Consider the following 18,867-nt stretch of genomic DNA (forward strand, 5'->3'; position numbering starts at 1 on the left):
CCAAGAAGACTTCTGAGCAAGTTGTGCATCCCCCATTGGGATTTGGAGAAACTAGAGCCTCTACTGTGCTGAGGAATCTGAAGTGGTTTAAAAACCAGTAGGAGGAAGCATCAGCCAACCCAGGGTGTGGAGTGGGGGCCATGACACCAGGCTGCCATAGACTCCCCAGTTTGCTTACTCACAGAGTGAGACAGACCAGCTTTCCAAACCTTGAGCCAATACTTACTTCCCAAGAGGTGAGGCTGCTGAGCAACTGGGTCCTCTGTTTTCATGAAATGGGATTCTACAGTTGACTCCCTGCTATATAAGGCAGTATGGAGGCTTTACAGAGTTCTAACCTCAGCTCTCTAAGAGTTAGGGTTTTCCTTTGTCTCTAGACACTTGCCACTTGAGCAATACCCTCCTCTCTCTTAAGTAGGGGCTCTTAAGTAATGTGGTACTTAAAAGGGGATGAACTGACCCAGTGAGCCTAAAATTATGCTTACAATCCCCTGAGATTAGCAACAACAACAAAAAATCAGTCTTCAAGTGTGGTGTCAAGGGTTATACATCAGGACTTGTAACTAAGTGGAAAAGAAAGTTCTGCTCCATTTCCTCCTCTTCAGAATGTGCCAAAATGCCAAGGAAGGGCCCATAGCTCATGACCATGCTGGAACTAGGACTAGGATGTCATTTCAAAAAGTCACCTCAGCTCTGATCCCCCTCTGTGCCCACGTCCCAGAGTCATTTCCCTGGAAGATATGATTTTGGGTTTTAAGAACCCACTTTTGCTTATGACCCCCTTGGACTGAGAGAGACTTAAAGGAAAGAGCACATGGTCTGCATTGAAGGACACCCCTGAGAGGATCACTGAGACATTTCTAAGAGAAGGCCTGGGGCCAGGCCAGGCTGTGTAGACAGAGTCATGAGACTAAAGGCCACGGTCATCCACTTTGGCTTATGCCTAACAGCAGAGAGGCAACTGTCCAAAAGTAAGCCTAGTGAAGACCCTGAAGGTCCCCAAGCTCAGCATGGCCCTGCTGGGGAAGAGAAGACCTCGATTCTCCATCACCCAATTAGCAGCTGGAAAACATTTGTTTCCCCCATTAAACTGTGGCTCTAAATAAAAATGCTGCCCTTGGCTCCTGGTCCCCCTCCCACACACTTTGTTAACATGTGATTAAACACTCCAGCCCTAGCAAGCAGCCTTGGGGGTGGGAAAAGGTTATTAGCTAACGGTTCAGAGCAGTAAAGGCACTTGGCTAGGATTCTCAGTGCCCCAGAGATATAATTATCTCATGCACGATGGCTTTGCCACCTGTCACATCTTCTGGTTTAATTTTTTTTTAATAAAAAATAACGAGAGAGGTTGTTTTCTTGCTATGTGACAGAGCTCACTTTGTGCTGAGCTGGGACAACACAGGCTTGCAGCGGTCGCCTCCTGAACTCCTTGCTTCTGTTTTCTGTCTGCATCTGTCTTTGTCTCCCTACCAGTGTTCTATCACTTTCTTCGTCTCTAACCTGTGTTCTGCATCCATCCATCTACGTGTCCATCTGAGCATGGTTGCTCCACCTGCAATCCTCTGGTTCACTTCCTGAACACCAAAGCCTTTTCTGACACATTGCCTTCACCTGTTTTGTCTCAAGGGCTTACATTCCTTCCACCCTCCCTTCCTCCCTCCCTCTCTCTCTCTCTCTCTCTCTCCCTTTCTCCCTTTCTCTCGCTCCCTCCTCCCTCCCTCTCCTCTCTCTCTCTCTCTCTCCTCCCTTCCGGCTCCCAGCCTTTCTCCTCCTAGTTTTCCCTGCACTCTCCAACATGAACTCAGTAGCCTCAGGGCCTCCCTGAAGGGTCCACCTTTCTGTGGGCCTCCTTCCCCATACCACAACCCTTCGAGTCACACCTGCCCTGTGTTTTGCCCAGAAATCCCCCATGTCTTCAAGGCTTCATGTGACTGTCAGCATCCTGGGTTTCTGTCAGGACCGATGGCTGTTCCTTTAGGCCCAGTTGCAGCCCTCAGGCCAGGACTATAGTGGCTTCTCAGTTCCCAGCTGGCTTGTTTTGCTTATCTTCCCTTCATACCCCAGCATTGGCCAAGCTCCTGTTGGGACAGCAGTGGGGTCTGCAATGACATGTTCCTGCCTGTGGTTTCCAGCTGGTGAGACCTTCACATCTGCAGAGAGGCCTTCCTTCCCTGCATGGCTCTCATCAAGGTGCTGCATTCCCAACACATGGCCTAACCTGACTTGGCTGGACCTGCTGGGCAGATGCTGTGTGCCACACAGCACCTGCCCTCTCCAGGGACTATTAGTTCCACTTAGAAAATACTAGATTTGTAGATATGTCAGCTGGGCCAGCCCTCAGTTTCCACAGTCATATACATAAACACACCAAGAGATGCTGACAAGTAGGGTTCTCTCTCTCTCCGGAGTCATTCTGCTTCACTCCTCACATCCATCCAGCACCCATTTCTAGTCACCCAGGGCCATCAAACTTCTCTGGGACTGCTGAACATCTTTTAAATGGAAGAATATGCATATGTGTCCCTTGGTAACATCTGCTTTTTCTCTTTCAGCCACCGGATTTCCAAATCAAAGTTCAGGTGAGTGAAACGCATGCTCTTCTTTCCTACCGCACACCAGCTCTGTCCCCGGTTACACTTTTGGGTAGCCCAAGGTAATACCTACCAGGTGGGGGGGGTACAGTGAGGGTGTTTTTCTAAGGGGTAAATGCCTCTCTTTTGTATGGCTATCAAGAAAAGACTTTTAGATCAGATCCCGCATATAATTCAGGGGTTGATATTTGTTGAATTTTCTTTGCCAGTCTTTTTTGGCAAGTACCATCCCTAGGAGGTTGGGAGACCTAATGTGTTTCCCTTCTTTATAAGATGAAGTTCAGTTAAAATAAATATAATGTGGACACTTGCTACTATTCTTGCCTACTTCATCTTTATGGAACACAGTAAGAAATGAACTTTAAAGATTATGGAAAACACATAGGATCACGACACTGCTCTGCTTCAGAACCTTCCACAGGACCCCTGGTCTTCAGTCCCATGTCTACCTTTCCAGCCTCACCTCCTGCACTCTCCTGCACACACTCTTTGTTCCAACCACATGGAACTTCTTGCAGTCACCAGAATGTTCCCTGTCCTCTCAGACATCAAGGCCTTTCCATGCAGCCTTTCTTCTCCCTGAATCACTGTGTCCACAAGTCTTCATCTGGAGAATTCAGGTTTTTGTTAAGAACCTCAGATGTTACTGCATCTACATCTTCTGCAAACTCTTCCAGGGAAGTTACTCACCTTCCTCCACTCCCATTCATACCTCTGTCACAGCACTTAGCATACTACATTCCAATTATTGGCTCACAGGCCTGTCTCCTTCAGTAGGCTCTGCATGCCTCAGACGTATTCTTTCTAGAGAACCTAGCTAAGTGCCTGCCCAGGGGTAGGCTGTCCATACATGTATGTTGAATGGATGAATGAATGGATTTGTGGAGTGGAGATGCGAATTTTCCCCCACAAAGCTTGTACATGCCAAAAATATTGGTTGTTTATGTTTTGTAATTGATCTAATCTTGCTTCCCTAGCCTCACCCACTGTGTAGCAAGAGCATAAATAACACTGAATTTTAGTCCAGCTGGGTAAATGGAACCCAATGCTATGCTTTAAATAGTCCCCGAAGGTAAAATGTTCAGTCTCTCATATTTCCACTTCCCCAGCTTTTCTCCAGGATGGAGTCTGGATGCATGGGGGCAGGGAACTTCAAGATCCTGGGAAGTAAACAGGGCTTGGTGAAGGCTGCTCCTGGAATCCCTCTGAGTCCTCTGCCTATCTCCACTGTTTGATGGCTGGTCTGGGCTTCTCTCTGAACTTTCAGGTCCTTACTGGGGTGCAGCAGCCCATCTGGTTTGGACATCCACTCGCTGGAGTCCATGCCCCCCCATATTTACATTTGATTTTGAAATCTCCACCTCTGCTTTCTGACCCCCAAGCTCTGTCATTCACTGACTTCAGCACCTCCATACCTCATCTGAGTGTGTGGACACTTCCAGGTCCTTCACACTCCATGAACAAGCTCTGGGGACCCCAGGCTCACCTACCTCTCTGCCACCTGCTGCTGTCTGCACCAGCCTGAATAGAGCTCTGAGCCAAAGGCTGACATTCTCCCAGGGGTCTGCAGATACCCCCCCCCATACTATACCCAGTGGAGGCTATCCACTAGCTTCAGCATACCTGGGCCTCCCAATGACTATCTGGGTGTTTCTAAAGCAACCCTCTGCAATCTCTTGAGACTTAGCACCCAGGACTGAGAATTAAGTGAGGACTCTGGTATCTGACTTTCACCTCTATTTCTGATATCTTCTTTCTCCCATAATTCACTGGAATTGGAAAATGTAGACCTTTCTCCCATTCCTCTTTCTCTCAAGCCAAGACCTCCTTTACATTAAAAAATCTAGGGTCAAGTCTACCAGGCCTAGCCCTTATTACATGAAAGAGAGTTACAGAAATACAAAAAATCCTTTCTCTCTTGATAGTGTTTGGATTTTACTGCTTTATCTCCGGTGTCTGGGGAAGTGGCTAATACATAATGGGGACTGAATTAATATTTGCTGAATGAATGAATGAATGAATGAATGAATGAATGAATAAGTGGTCTTGCCTCAGTAAGACAATAGGCTTACACAGACTCAAATAAAATGTCTGATTTGACAGCCAAAGCTGAGAAAGCACTTTGTGTTCCTGGCAGTTTTAAATCCCCCACACAGTAAGAGTAAAGGGATATAAAAATCCATTTGAAAATATTTCCAAAATATCATTCTCATTGCATATAAATGAATGAATCATAAATGAACAAATGAATGAGTGAACAAATGAATGAACATAATCTGAAGGATTGGAAGAGAAATGACATCTTTGTATGCACTCTGTCTCGTAAAAGATTGCCCAGGAGATTCTGGGAACATTTTTCTATCCAGTGACCTATGGTACAACCCATACTTGTAACAAAGGAGAGGAACAGTGCCCCCCCTAAACCTTTGGACTCTTTGCTAAGCTTTGAGACTCAGCTCAACCTGCTGTCTACCTAACCTCCTGTATTCCAGCCATAGGATCTCTGAGAAGGGTTTCTCCCTCTGCTGCTACTATTCAAGATACAACAGAAATACAGAGAGAAAACTGTATTCCCAAAACGTACAGAGAGAAAACTGTATTCCCAAAATGTGTACTACCAGTAGTTTGGCACTATCATTCTACCGATTTTCAGATGAAGATACTGAGGCTGAGAGAGGCCAAGGGTCACATGTTCACATCTGGCCGAGTCAGAACCCATACCTGTATTACTAACCACCATGCTAGCCTAGTGAAACGTTCTGTCCAGGAATACTAATACTAGAGCATGGGCCCATAGCTCTACAGCAGTGCTTTTGAATAGAAATATAATATGAGCCACATTAAGACTTTTTAAGTTTTTCTAGTAGCCACATTAAAAAGTAAAGAGAAATAGGTGAAATTAATCTTAATATAATTCATTTAACCCAGTGTATCTAAAACATTATCATTGCAACATGTAATTAATATAAGAATTACTAATGAGAGGGGCGCCTGGGTGGCTCAGTCGTTAAGCGTCTGCCTTCAGCTCAGGTCATGATCCCAGCGTCCTGGGATCGAGCCCCGCATCGGGCTCTCTGCTCGGCGGGAAGCCTGCTTCTCCCTCTCACACTCCCCCTGCTTGTGTTCCCTCTTTCGCTGTGTTTCTCTCTGTCAAATAAATAAAAAAAAAATCTTAAAAAAAAAAAAAAGAATTACTAATGAGACATTTTACATTCATTTTTTCTTGTACTAAGTCTTTGAAATCCAGTGTATTTTACCCTTACTATGTGTCTCAGTTTGGACTGGCCAATTTCAAGTGCTCAAGAGCCACAGGTGGCTAGTAGTTACTGCACCAGACCATGTGGCCCTAAAAGGTCTGAGCAGATAGCAAACGGGGGCCCTCTAGTCTAGATGCTACAGCCCACTGATGGTGTGTATTTAAGGAATATCAAAGGCTGGCAATGGATTGAAAATGCCATAAAAAAAAGTAGGGGCCCCTGGGTGGCTCAATCGTCAAGCGTCTGCCTTCAGCTCAGGTCATGATCCCAGGGTCCTGGGATCGAGCCCCACATCCGGCTCCCTGCTCAATGGGAGGCCTGCTTCTCCCTCTCCCACTCCCCCTGCTTGTGTTCCCTCTCTCGCTGTGTCTCTCTCTGTCAAATAAATAAATAAAATCTTTAAAAAAATTATCAAAGTAGACCCAGAGCCATTTCTGTCTGCTGCAAAGGTTTCCACTACAGATGTGAGAAGAATGTCTCCTCATACTTCCTGCCTGTTTGGTTGTGGCAGGCATGACTGAAAAGTGTAGTATAAGAGGGAAAATGGAGAGAGAAATTTTGCAACTCAGAAATAACCAAATAACCTTGTAAGCAGAGAAGAGACTGCTGTACTCTAAAAATGATTCTAAAATTTGAGTTTAAAAAAAAATTAAAGTATCCTGATCATTTTCTCAGTTTAACAATGACAAATAAGACAATTTGAGTTTCCAACCAGCCTATTACATTTGCAATACTCAATGATGCAAAATCACAGTTTACTTAAAAGAAATACTAGAAGAGAGACTTTAGGGGAAATTCAGCAAATTAATTGACTTATAATATTAGGCCAATATTAGGGTATTCCTTTGGTAAGCCAAGTCTCCACTTGGAGGAATTAGTCACAATAAGGAATTTTGCAACATTTGGGGCTAACTGTTCAGAATAGGATTTAAACAGTTAAGGAACAAATGATGTAGAAAGTTTTGTGCAACTTGCAGGAATTAATCAGATAATCTGTCAAAGTTTCCAGATCTTAACTTTATGGAGTTCTGAAGTGAATCCCATGGGGTTCTAAAATTTGGGAGGACTGTCTTGCCCCATCTTCAGTGGAATGAGCAGCTGGGACAAGGCAAATATCCAAATTTGTCTACTCTCTGATAGTCCATTCTAAGTTACTTAGGTATAGTATAAAATAATTAAATTTAATCATTTCCTGTGTTGCTCATTCTCAGTTAAAGAAAAGATAGGAACTTATTCTGGCCACTAGAAAGAGCCTGAAGTGTCCACCATTTTGATGTTGTCTCCTCTTCTAGATGCCTATCCAAAATTATGTGCCAAGCAAACTTTTTCAGTAGCACTGCCCCTCACTCACCCCCACCTTCATCCCTGGGTCACAAGAGCTCCAGGGCTCTCAAGCCTTGTCTTCAGCAAGAAGTTAGTAAATCTGCAGAATTGTCTCTGCTGTTCTACCAAGCTGTCAGTCAAGTGTCCCTACCATGTAAGATGGACTGCACTAAGTGCTGTGGATCTATAGCGAAGTACAAGACACAGTCCCTTTCCCTCGAGGGTCTTATGATCTCACTGGAGAGGCAAGAACCATACGGTAAAAGATGACCAACAATATGGGGAAATGGGAAGCCATTTCCTCTGTTCCCATTTCCTCTGAGTAACCTCTGCTGGCTCCTCCACCATGGGCTCGGAGGCCCTTTGGTGCGCTCCTGCGGCACTTCTGCGAAGCCTGCCATAGTGCTAAGCACACTCTTTGATTGCTTGCTTAAGTGTCTTTATTGCCCACATGAGTTTTATGCAGAAAAAGACTATCACGTTAACTGATGAATATCTAGTACCTATCCCAGGATAGGTATTTAATAAATATTTCTTTAATGTATACCTAAAATGAATAATGCAAACCTAAGTGTGACAGGAATTCTGAGCCTGGGGAGACTAGAAAAGTTCCCCATGGAGAAGTTGGGACTTGAGATGAGCCCTCAAGAATGGGCAGGACATGGGCACCTAGGTGGCTCAGTCGTTAAGTGTCTGCCTTCGGCTCCAGTCATGATCCCAGGGTCCTGGGATGGAGGCCCGCATTGGGCTCCCTGCTCAGCAGGAAGCCTGCTTCTCCCTCTCCCACTCCCCCTGCTTGTGTTCCCTCTCGCTGTATCTCTCTCTGTCAAATAAATAAATAAAATCTTAAAAGAAAAAAAAGAGTGGGCAGGACATAGAAAGGGGAGGTCCTGACAGTTTGGGGACAGTCCACGTAGGTGGAAAGGCAAGAGCAAAGCCCAGACTTAAGAAGAGGTAAGGTGGATCCCAGGGTAAATTGAGCAGAAATTTCCCATGGGACTGCAACAATATAGAATTTTGAAGAAGTAGATTAGGCACATTTCATATCCGCCCTTCTGTCCTATGTCTACATATGGGAACTTCTATTTCTAGAGTAAATGACTTTTCTAGTTAGTATGAAGGGAACATGAATAGCAGGCAAATTTCTCCTCCCTATTTTATCATTTAATTTCTATATCCTCCATGCATATGTAAACACACAAATACATTTACACATTCTAATAAATCATTACATTTATTATACCGTAGGAAGCGTTGCCAGGAAACCAGTTGTCAAGCAAAGCTATATTTTGAAGAGTGGGAGGTGTATAATTATCTTTAAATACTTTCTCTGGATAGTAATTACCCCCACCCCCACCCCAGCCCAAATCCATGTGACTCCCCTGAATGGCTGTGCACAGGAACAGCACATTTGGCAGCTACGACCCTGCCTCTGACAGCCACTCCTTCAGGGGGTCAGGCAGTCCTAGACCCATGGGACAGGCCTGACCATGTGGCACCCCACATCCCAAACTTGGGAAAAGAGGAGCTGAATCAAGTTCTCAGTATTAAACTGACTCTGAGTCCATTTCTACATACTGTAAAGGAACGCAAACTTCATTCCTTTGGACTCTGAGTAACAATTATCCGTGATTTCTCTAACAAAAGATTGTATCTATTTAAAACACCCTTTGAAACTACAATGTAAGCTATTTAAGGTCAGATATGAGTTTGTCCTGAAAATTCATTTTTCAGGAAAAAAATAGTCATACCAAATTTCTCTATAGTATTAATAACCACAATGACAGGAAAGAAGCAGCGTCCTGCCCTGTTGAGATAAGACTCCTCAGTACCAAGAGCTGGCAAACTGCAGAGGAGCCTGAGGACCAACTAAGACCCCTTATCCCATCCTTTGTCCCTCTCTTCACCCTCCTCCATCCTCACTCTTACCCAAGGTGGTATGTTGGGGAAGGTAAGCTTCCCTAGCATTTGGAAACCTTAATTTTCTGACCCTGATGCACTTCTTCTCTATGTAGTGAATTAGCCTCAAGTGGCAGATAAGTGTCCCCAACAAAGGGATAGCGCTCACTGGAGATGGCATTCAAGCACCCACGAAGAGCTAGGGTCAGATCAGAACACTATTTGATTAAGTCTTTCTTCCCTCCCTGTTCTGCAGGCCAAAAACTAAGTTATCCCTGCCATTCTGAGGAAAGAGTTCTCTCCTTAGATGTACTTCTCACGTTTCTAATCTCATAATAGAGCTAACAAAAGTTTGGTAACAGGATTTTCCACAGATAGTAGGTAGAAAATACAGAGTGAAAATACAGATGAAGTGAAGCTATCTCAAAAGGCCGTTTTGGGGGTGGGTGGAGGGATCCATCGCAGCAGGGGTCTGCATTTCTGCAAACCTAGAATACAAACCTGAATACAGATATTCATGGACTGTTGCTCTGAGATGCTGTTTTGCTCCTCCCACTGCCTTCTTTATTACCCGAACAGGGGCGCTGCCTTCCAGTTCCCTGCTGGGTCTCTCTACACACATGACCTGCAAGCACCTCAAACCTATTTCCTGAGCTGAGCGCCCCACCTTTCTCCTCGTAGCAACCTCCCTGCCCAGAGCACTGCTTCTCCTTGTCTGTACCTGTAACAGTTAGAGGTGCCATTCTTCCAAATCACTCCAGCTAGAAATTTTGGCCGTCCCTTCCATACCTTTCTCTCTTACCCTGTGCATCCAGTCAGGCTCAAAGTCCTATTGATTCTGTCTCAAAATAACACTGTCAACTCAGTGTCCTCTTTTCCATTAATAAAGCTACTGCCTTCATCATCTCCAGCCCAGATGGCCAAAAGAGCATTTCTCATACTTCCCCTAGAAATTTCCCCTAGAAATTGTTTTGTTAGTTGTTTGGTTTTCTACTGGAAGCTGTAAACTCCTCCACCATAGAATTTAAAAATTAGCATCATCTAGCTTAATGGTTCTCAACCATGGTTATAGATTAGAACCACCTGGGGAGCTTTAAAAACTACCCAACCCCCAGAGAATCAGATTTAGTTGGTTTGGAGTTGGAGTCTGGGTACTGGTGAGGGTTGATGGTTATTTTTTTTAAGCTTCCCCAGGTAATTTTATGTACAGCCAGGTTTGAGAGTCATTGACATAAGTCCCTCAACAAGAGACCAAAAGAACATTATATGGACCACAGCCGAGGTTTCAGGAGGCCATGTGCTGCATGAACTTGTATATAGAGATGTGTGTATGTGTGGGTATGCGCGTTTTTTTCTGAACAAAGTATCTAAACATTCATGAGATTCTCAAAATGTTCCATAACCCCATAAAAGCAAAGAACCTCTGATCCAGATTCACCTATAACACTTTACAGATGAGGCAGCATCTGGCCTAGGGGGAAAACCAAGTCTGGCTCTGCCACTGTGTAATATCAGTCAAGGTACTCAACCTCTGTGGCTTAGTTTTCTCCTCCTGAATATCAGGGTAATGCCTGCTTTGCAGGGTTAAATTAAAGAGAAGGCATGAGAAGTGTCTAGTACGGTAACAGACATGGATAAGGTTTCATTAATGGTAACCATTACTAGTCCTACTACTATCATCACTACTAATAATACTCTTACGTTGTACAATACAATTTTGAATAATGTCATTATTATAAATCAAAAATATGTATTTATACCAGACGCATTATATGGTATTTTATCAATCCCCACAACAACCCTGTGAGCTTGACCCTATTCCTATTTTACAAATGAGAGAACCCAAGCTGAGAAGGGCCAGGGCCACACACACAAGTAAGTGGCAGAGCCCGGTTAACTTGACGGGAAGCTTATCTCCTCACCACCACATTGCACTGCTCTGCTGAGGCCAAGTCCACGGAGGGGAGAAAGGAAACCATGATGGTGTCTTTCAGATTTCACAGCGCCCTCCGCCCTGCCCCCTTCCTTCTCTCCTTGCTCCTTTTCCAGCCGCTACTGGCGCCGGTGGAACCGGTTCTGCAGAAGAAAGTGTCGTGCCGCAGTCAAGTCTAATGTCTTCTACTGGCTTGTGATCTTCCTGGTGTTCCTCAACACGCTCACCATCGCCTCGGAACACTACAACCAGCCCCACTGGCTCACGGAGGTGCAAGGTGAGAGGAAGCCCCCGGCGCTATCCTTCTGTACTCTTGCCAACTCGGCCCTGAATCCCAGGAAGGGAATAGTCACAGGCACAAGGTTGACGAGAAAGCCACCCTGGCAGGGAAAGTGTCCCTGGCTCTTGGCAGATGCCATGCTGGGGATGCCAAGGGCTGACGAGCTTGCAGGTCCCATAGCAAAATGCACCACCTAATTATAAAGAGATGTGGTTCACCTGGCTGGGCCCACACGGTCTGCCTGCCCCAACAGTCGCTCTTGGGTCCAGATGACAAGGACACATGCTGCCCCTTGTTTGGCTATCTCAGACTCTTGGCTGCCAACTTCCCAGAATGGGTTTTCAATACCTCAGGCCTTACCGTCGCCTGCAGGTGGGCCTGCCAGAACATGTGTGGATGAGGTGAGCAAAAAGCCAGGAAAGAGGACAGCCATGACCTGAGCACGAGGAGCTGTCCTCCATGGGCCGTTAGTAGCCCCGCCCTTCCCTGGAGCCCTAGAATAGGACCTCCCTAGCCAGTGCCTCAGCTCCACTCCCAGGGAGTCAAGCAGACATGGGGGCTGCATTCCAGAACCCTGGGAAGTGGACCGTCTCCCAGTGCAGAGAGTGGACTTGGGTGGCCTGGGCTCCCCTTTTTGGCTGATTGGTTTGGGCAGAGTATTCACCTCTCAGAACCTCACTCCTCATCTCTGAAAAAGCAGCTAGTAAAGAAGTAAAGAAGATCAGCACACACAGCCTTTGATGCATGGTAGATCATGTTTACTGTGATTATAACTAGATACCCCTTTTCTGGCGATTTGGCCCCAATTGTTCTGTTCTGGCAGCAACACAGAGGGGAGGTGTTCTGGCTGGAAAGGGAGCATCTGTGCTTTTTTTTCCAGCAGTGATAATTGTTTTCTTTCTCCTCCTCCCGCCTTCCTCCTCCTCTCACCCCCGTGCTGGGATCCTGCCCCCTCGCCTGACCCCACCAGACACGGCCAACAAGGCACTGCTGGCCCTTTTCACTGCAGAGATGCTGCTGAAGATGTACAGCCTAGGCCTGCAGGCCTACTTTGTGTCCCTCTTCAACCGCTTTGACTGCTTCATCGTGTGCGGGGGCATCCTGGAGACCATCCTGGTGGAGACCAAGATCATGTCTCCCTTGGGCATCTCTGTGCTGAGATGTGTCCGGCTGCTGCGGATATTTAAAATCACAAGGTATTTGGGTTCTCATTTCCCTTCAGACCTGGGACTCAAGGAAAGGTTCTTCCAGAAGGCAAGGGAGGCAGAAAGGCCTGGGTGGGAGAGTAGCTGCTATTTCTTGAAAGGTCTATCCTTGGCTCATATATGATAGAGGGGAATTTTTTTTCGTTTAGATGACATATCATTTAGAAATGCCTTTGGCTGCTGATACCAGAGACGACTCAGTGACATAAGCAAATTCGGGATGTATTCAGTTACATAAGAGAAGTGCAGAGGTCGGCAGCCCAGGAGGCTTCAAGAAGGCATCAGGGACCCAGTCCCCTTATGTCCTTTGCTTTGACAGCCTTAGGACTGCCCTCCACTCCTAGGGTCATGAGGTGGTTTCCAGAGATTGAGCCATCATGTTTGAATGAATCAAGGCAAGGAGAAGAGAAGGGGTGAGGGACCAAAGGGAGCATCCATCCTGGCTGAGTCAGCCCCTTCCAGAGCTCTTCTAGGCGTCTCACCAAGGCTCTGTTGGCCACCCAGCTGTTGGAGAGACTGAGCAATGTGGTCTTTTTGCTGTGCATGTGCTGCTGAAAATGTAGTCAGGATTCCTTAACTGGAGAAGGATGATGGCTATTTTGCCACAGATGGTTCTCACCCCTCCTTCCACACGTTCACCCCCTCTCCATCTGCCTGTCCATCTGCCCACCCAAAGACTGCAGGCTCCCCAACTCTCCAGGTCAAGTCGTGATTCTCATGAAGAGGACAGGCGCAGGCGGGGGCAGGGGGGTGGGCAGTATGCTCTAGAACAGTAATTTTCAACCATGTTGAGACCCATTTGGAGTTGTGAAATCAATTAAGTGGATCACAGCCATCATTTTTAAACAGCTTTATTGAGCTATAATTCACATACTGTATAATTCACCACTTTAAAGTGTACAGTTCAGTGTTATTCTATATAGTCACAGAGTTTTACAATCATTACCACAATTTAGTTTTGGAACATTTTCATCACCCCAGAAAGAAAGCCATACCCACTCCTTATTTGTCCCACCTTCCCTCCCAGTGGCAACCACTAATTTACTTTCTATCTCTATAAATTTACCTGTTCTTGGCAATCCCTATAAATGAAATCATGCAGTATGCAGTGTTTTGTGACTGGGCTTCTTTCATTTAGCATAATGGTTTCACATGCTGTGGCATGTGTCAGTACTTTATTCTTGTTTATGGCTAAATAATATTCCATTGTATGGATATACATTGCTTTTGTTTATTCACTCATCAGTTGATGGGCATTCGGTTTCTCTCTACCTTTTGGCTACTATGAATAATGCTGCTATGAACATTCATGTTCAGGTTTTTGTACGGATGTACATTTTCATTTCTCTTGGACATATACGTAGGAGTAGAATTTCTAGATCATTTGATTACTCTACTTTTAAGATTTTGAGGAACTGCCCAATTGTTTTCCAAAGAGACTATGCCATTTTGCATTCCCACTGGTGATATATATGGGTTCTGATTTCTTCATATCTCATTTTCAGTGAAGGAATGAAATAGAATAGGAAAATCTCAGAAGCCTCACATGAACATAAGCATTGTTTCATAAAAATCTTTGGGACATATGTCTGAGTTGCAGTATAATATATATTTCTCACTGTAGGTTGTGGTCAACCATGAAGGGACATGTCAGAAACATGTGGTAGGGACGGGGCTCAAACTCTGCCTCCCAGAGGTACACGCCTCCTCTCCAGAAGAGTCTCTGCTTTGGGAGCCCAAATGACCAAAGGGGCACTGGAACCATCAGTTGGATTGTGTTGGGGAAAAAAGGAAATGGGGTTGGTATCTTTCATTCAAAGACCTGGAAGTAACCACACCCTGCTCGATGTATTCTGAACTTGGCTGAGTGAGTGGTCGGGGCTTGCAAAGCTGCCCTTGCTTTGCTGTTCTGCTCATGGCTCTCTCAGCAGCTCATTCCTGTGGTGCTGTCGAGGGTCAAGGGTCAAGTGAGAGAAGGTATTTAAAGAGCTCAGTTCAGTGCCAGGCCCAGGGACCTTCAAAAGCCAGAGGGTTTATTATTAATCTAATTATTATCATTGTTGTTACTTGGAGGAGGGAGAGGAGGAGTACTGAGAGCCATCTAAACATATACACGGTCTTACTTCTGTTTCTCTCTCATGTTCATACTGCACGTCAAGCTCTAAGAGATAGGGCAAAAGGAGTATGGTATGAACTGAACCCAGGAGAAATTTACAGTCTGGCTGGGGAGATGGAGTTTGTACTCATGAAACCATTGAAAGACAATCTAAGACAGAATAAAATGAGCTGGCAAATGTTGGGATGGGGGAATATGTGCTATGGGAAGTCAGGAACAGAGGGAGTCCCTGGGGAAGGTTTAATGTCACAGGATGGACTCCAAGGACACGCAGAATTTAAATCCACTAGTTTAATGCTCTTAAGCAAACACCTCTCTTCCCCTCGCCTCAGAAAAATCTCTTTCTGAATGCCCTGAATATCTTGGCATTACAGAAAATCTTTGGTTTGTAGTAAAAGTAGTAGAAATATAGTTACAGTACAAATATTGTTAACTACATAGAGTTAACAATTATTGTTAACATGCATCAGGACTTACTCTGTGCAGATAGTGTGGCCCGACTGCTTTCACTTGATTCACCCTCACCATTAATGACCTGTAAGAGAGAGTCAGAGCAGGGCACTGTTATTATTCCCATTTTACAGATGAGGAAACTGTGGTTCAGAGACTTCAGTCACTTGCCCAGCCCACACAAACTGCTCAGGGGTGAAGCTAGGATTAAATAGCAGGTCTGTATATCTGATCTCAGGTTCTGTGCTCCTAACCATGATTGTGAACTGTGGAGTTGACCGCTAAACTGTCTTGCCATCTTTGTCCCAGCGACACAACTTAAAGGATTTTTACAAGTTGATTCTTGTTGTTATTCACTGATTCTACTTGTTCTTCCTTGGGTCTGGTAAAAGCTATTTTTAACTTGGAGTTTTCAGTGCCTCCTAAATAATTCTCAAAAGTCTGTGTGTTTGGGGGTTTGTTTTTGCTTTTGTTTTTTAGATTCCTATAGTAAAGAATTCTTGTTCCTAGATATTGTCATAGCGTCTTGAAGAGATTTGACAGTCGTCCTCTTTCTAATCAATAATTTAGCTATTTCTAAGCTAAAACTATTGCCAAGAAGCCATTTTTTAAAATCTTTCTTTGTGGAGAGCTTCCTGTAGTCCCTCCATGAGAAAGATGGGTGGTATTTTCAGATCTCTATAAAGTCTATAAACAGAATAATTTAATTATCTAATTGTTACTTTGGCAAAGCCCATCATCTTCCTGTTTGCAAGGCTCCAAACCCTCTGGGGGCTTTGGAAAACAACATAGAGACTATAACTATGTGGGGAATCCCATGCCCCCTCTGAACCTTGTCTCCAGTATACTCCAGTGACCAAGAAAATGCCTAAAATATGGTCTGGGAGTGGACATCATGGTCCCTCGAGATGGGTCATCTGTGCATGGTCCTGCCATCAGGCAAGCATATTTCTCTCTCTTCTTTTAAAACCTCTTGGAGAATACTTAGTAATATCTCACTACTATTTGTGTGTTAAAGAAGCATTTTTTGTAGTGCATTCTAAACCAGTGATTGTGATTCTCAAACTTAGTTGGACTCATTAAGAGAGCTCATGAAGGATCCCCACCGCTAGAGATTTTGACTAGCAACTTCTAGAGAGTTCCATGCTTGTAGTCCAGTGACCTCACTTTGAAAAACACTGGCCTAATTTCCTGCTGCTGTCCTTTGTCCACTTGCCTGTCTTAAAAGTATAGACCTTTATATATCATTGGAAACCTTGATTTTTTTAATCTACACTCTCTACTGTAGCCCCTAACCATGTTAAGATTGTACTTTTGATAATTCTTGATTGGAAAAACATATAATGATAAAGAGCTACTATGAATTCAGCAAAGTTTTAAAATTATTTGAGCTTCATTAATTCTTATAAACCTGTGCACATTTGAAAAGTGGTAATGTACACACAAGACAGGCTATTTATTTAGAGCGCTGTAATGCTTGATGTATCCATGGATTCATGGATCCCTTCCTATAATTCCAAGTTTCCCTTCCTTCACCCAGGACCTACGGTCTGAGTTTGGAATACTGACCTAGACCAAGAGTCCTCCACTATGATGTCAAGACACCATGGTATGTCCAGAGCAGTTGAGCAGTGTGTAGCAAGTAATTTGTTATTATAGGAGCTGAAATACCAAAGTTTATGAAGTTTCTTTTCCAAAAAAATAAATACAAAAAAACTCAACATTGTTCTTTTCCAAAAAAAAAAAAAATACAAAAAATTCATTATTGTTCAATATTGTTCCTGACCCTCACTCTTGGTCATTTGCATTACCAAATACTTTTATGAATGGGCAAGAATGGGCTGGACTTATCACTCTTCATGCTGCCTGAAGTCTTCAGTATATGACAAATATGAATATGGTATATGATGAAAATGAATTATTAGCATGCTCATTTTTTGAGTGTTTTGTCAAAATCTGAGGATGCTTTAGAGAATATACTGTGTATATGAATATCATCCATCCTATATGTCTCAAAAAAAAAAAAAAACAAGTCTGGGAACCCTGCATTGGACTGTAAATCAGTTGATTCCCGAGTGTTAATAATATTAGAAGTGGTATATTATGGACTAGGGAAGGCAAGATTCCTGCCTCAGTGAGAACAGAGAGGCATCCATGTGGCCAAAATATTTGTCATCTTTGGGTACATTACCCATGCCAGTGGGCCTTCCAGCCACATCATAGATTGGGTTCTTTCTCCTGTTTTGAGGTTTTATAGGGCTCTTAAATGTTGCCAGTTTTTAATATCAACTATGTCTACTCTTTGTCAGCCCAGTCTGACTTACCATTCTACAGGGAGGAAGAAAGACCTCAGACTAAATCTGGACGTGATTCCAATTTACTAATCACATCTCATTTTTTATACAGTTGGCTTTTAAATGCACTGAAATCCCTCCAGCCCTTGCTGTTTCTCTCTTAAACCTTAAATCCTTTTCTTTCTCCTACTGCTCCTCCCCTGTGGCTCCCTTCCCAGGCCCTGAAATGTGAGTTTGGGCTGACTCAGCACAGACAGATTTACTGGTAAATCATGACCACATATGGGCTCCATAGAGCCCCAAGGTGAGAGGCTTTGCAAATTCTCCAGCCTCTAAATGTCTCCATTTCAATTGCCAGAGTCTGGCCATGAGTATCAGATCCAACCCTACATAGCCCCCACCCTCCGACTCTAGCCCTCCTCTTCTTAGGGCACCATGGATGCTCTGAGCTCCTTAAGGACCATTATTAAAGAGGTATGTTTGGCATCTGCCCAGTTTGCAGGCCAGGGTCTATGAAGAAGGCAGCTCAGACTCAAGAGCCTACTCACTGACGTCAGCATGAAGGGTGGTTATTCTCTGGGATAGTGACTAGCTGGTATCATCTACTGGGGATTAAGAAGACACAGGTGAGGATGACTTGAATGTGCTCCCTTCCTAACCCTAACACGTCTGGTACAAGAGCCCACTAGCAGAACTGAGTAGCTCTGTGGTCCGGGACCTCAGGGGAGCACAATCCCAAGGTAATCCCAAGGTCAAGAACAGACAGCCTGACCAGGTTACATTCCTCCCAGTAAGTTCCTTTCTCAGTGTGACCAAGACTTCTAATGCAAACAGAGAAGATGAGACCTTTGAACTTGTTATCCAAGGCAGAATTTGACTCTAAAGTAAAACACATAAAATGTGAATTCTCCTAGAATGGAGGGAGCAGAGGTCAGTATCAGCAGGAATTAAACTGGTAGATTTGGCGTTGGGCCCCTGGCTGTCCCAGACTATAATATTATAGAATTCTCTGGCTCTTCCTGGACCAGCACATGCCTAGTTCAGCCTCCCATCACACTAATCTCTCCAGGCTCTATTGTGTCTGTCAGAACCAGGGGCCAGCTTTACTGAAGGACTAGTCTTTGCATACCCACCTTGGATGCCCATGTGGCCAGGGAGAGGTGAGGACAAGGCTGAGCTTCCTCCCTGAGTGAGCCTTCTGTGCTTTCCTCAGTCAGCTTACATTATATGCATTCCTCCTCCTTCCCTTAAGAATGTTGTATAGAAGCCTCATATCGCACAGATTTGCTGCAGGAAATTTGCTTTATAAATACTCTACCAACAATAGATCACTGCCACCAACACTGAAAGGAGTTTTGTGGGGTTTTTTGGGGGGGTTGGGGTTTACCCTCAGGACAAGAAGAGTTGAGACTATATAAATTTAGTTATGAACTTCTCTGGAACAGAGAGGAAGTAGGGTGGAGCATTTTGCAAAGCACCTTAAAGCTATTGGTACTGTTATTGTGAAGACCTTTTATTT

General features: G+C 44.5%; 1 protein-coding gene across 12 annotated transcripts in view; it reads left to right on the forward strand.

Annotated features, from left to right (window-relative positions):
- Positions 1 to 18,867, forward strand: part of CACNA1C (calcium voltage-gated channel subunit alpha1 C) — a 653,963-nt gene that overhangs the window by 497,640 nt on the left and 137,456 nt on the right. For all 12 annotated transcript variants that reach the window (XR_010411642.1, XM_064591748.1, XM_064591749.1 and 9 more), the window contains 3 exons: positions 2,553 to 2,579; positions 11,120 to 11,280; positions 12,254 to 12,479. Coding sequence is in view for 11 of the 12 variants with exons in the window: in XM_064591748.1 (XP_064447818.1) it covers positions 2,553 to 2,579; positions 11,120 to 11,280; positions 12,254 to 12,479 (414 nt within the window). In the remaining variant the exon portion in view is untranslated. The remainder of the gene's footprint in view (positions 1 to 2,552; positions 2,580 to 11,119; positions 11,281 to 12,253; positions 12,480 to 18,867) is intronic.

This window comes from Mirounga angustirostris, unplaced genomic scaffold (assembly GCF_029215605.1).
Source record: "Mirounga angustirostris isolate CCGP_5_RB_7025 unplaced genomic scaffold, mMirAng1.0.hap1 SCAF_5, whole genome shotgun sequence".
NCBI classification, from domain to species: Eukaryota; Metazoa; Chordata; class Mammalia; order Carnivora; family Phocidae; genus Mirounga; species Mirounga angustirostris.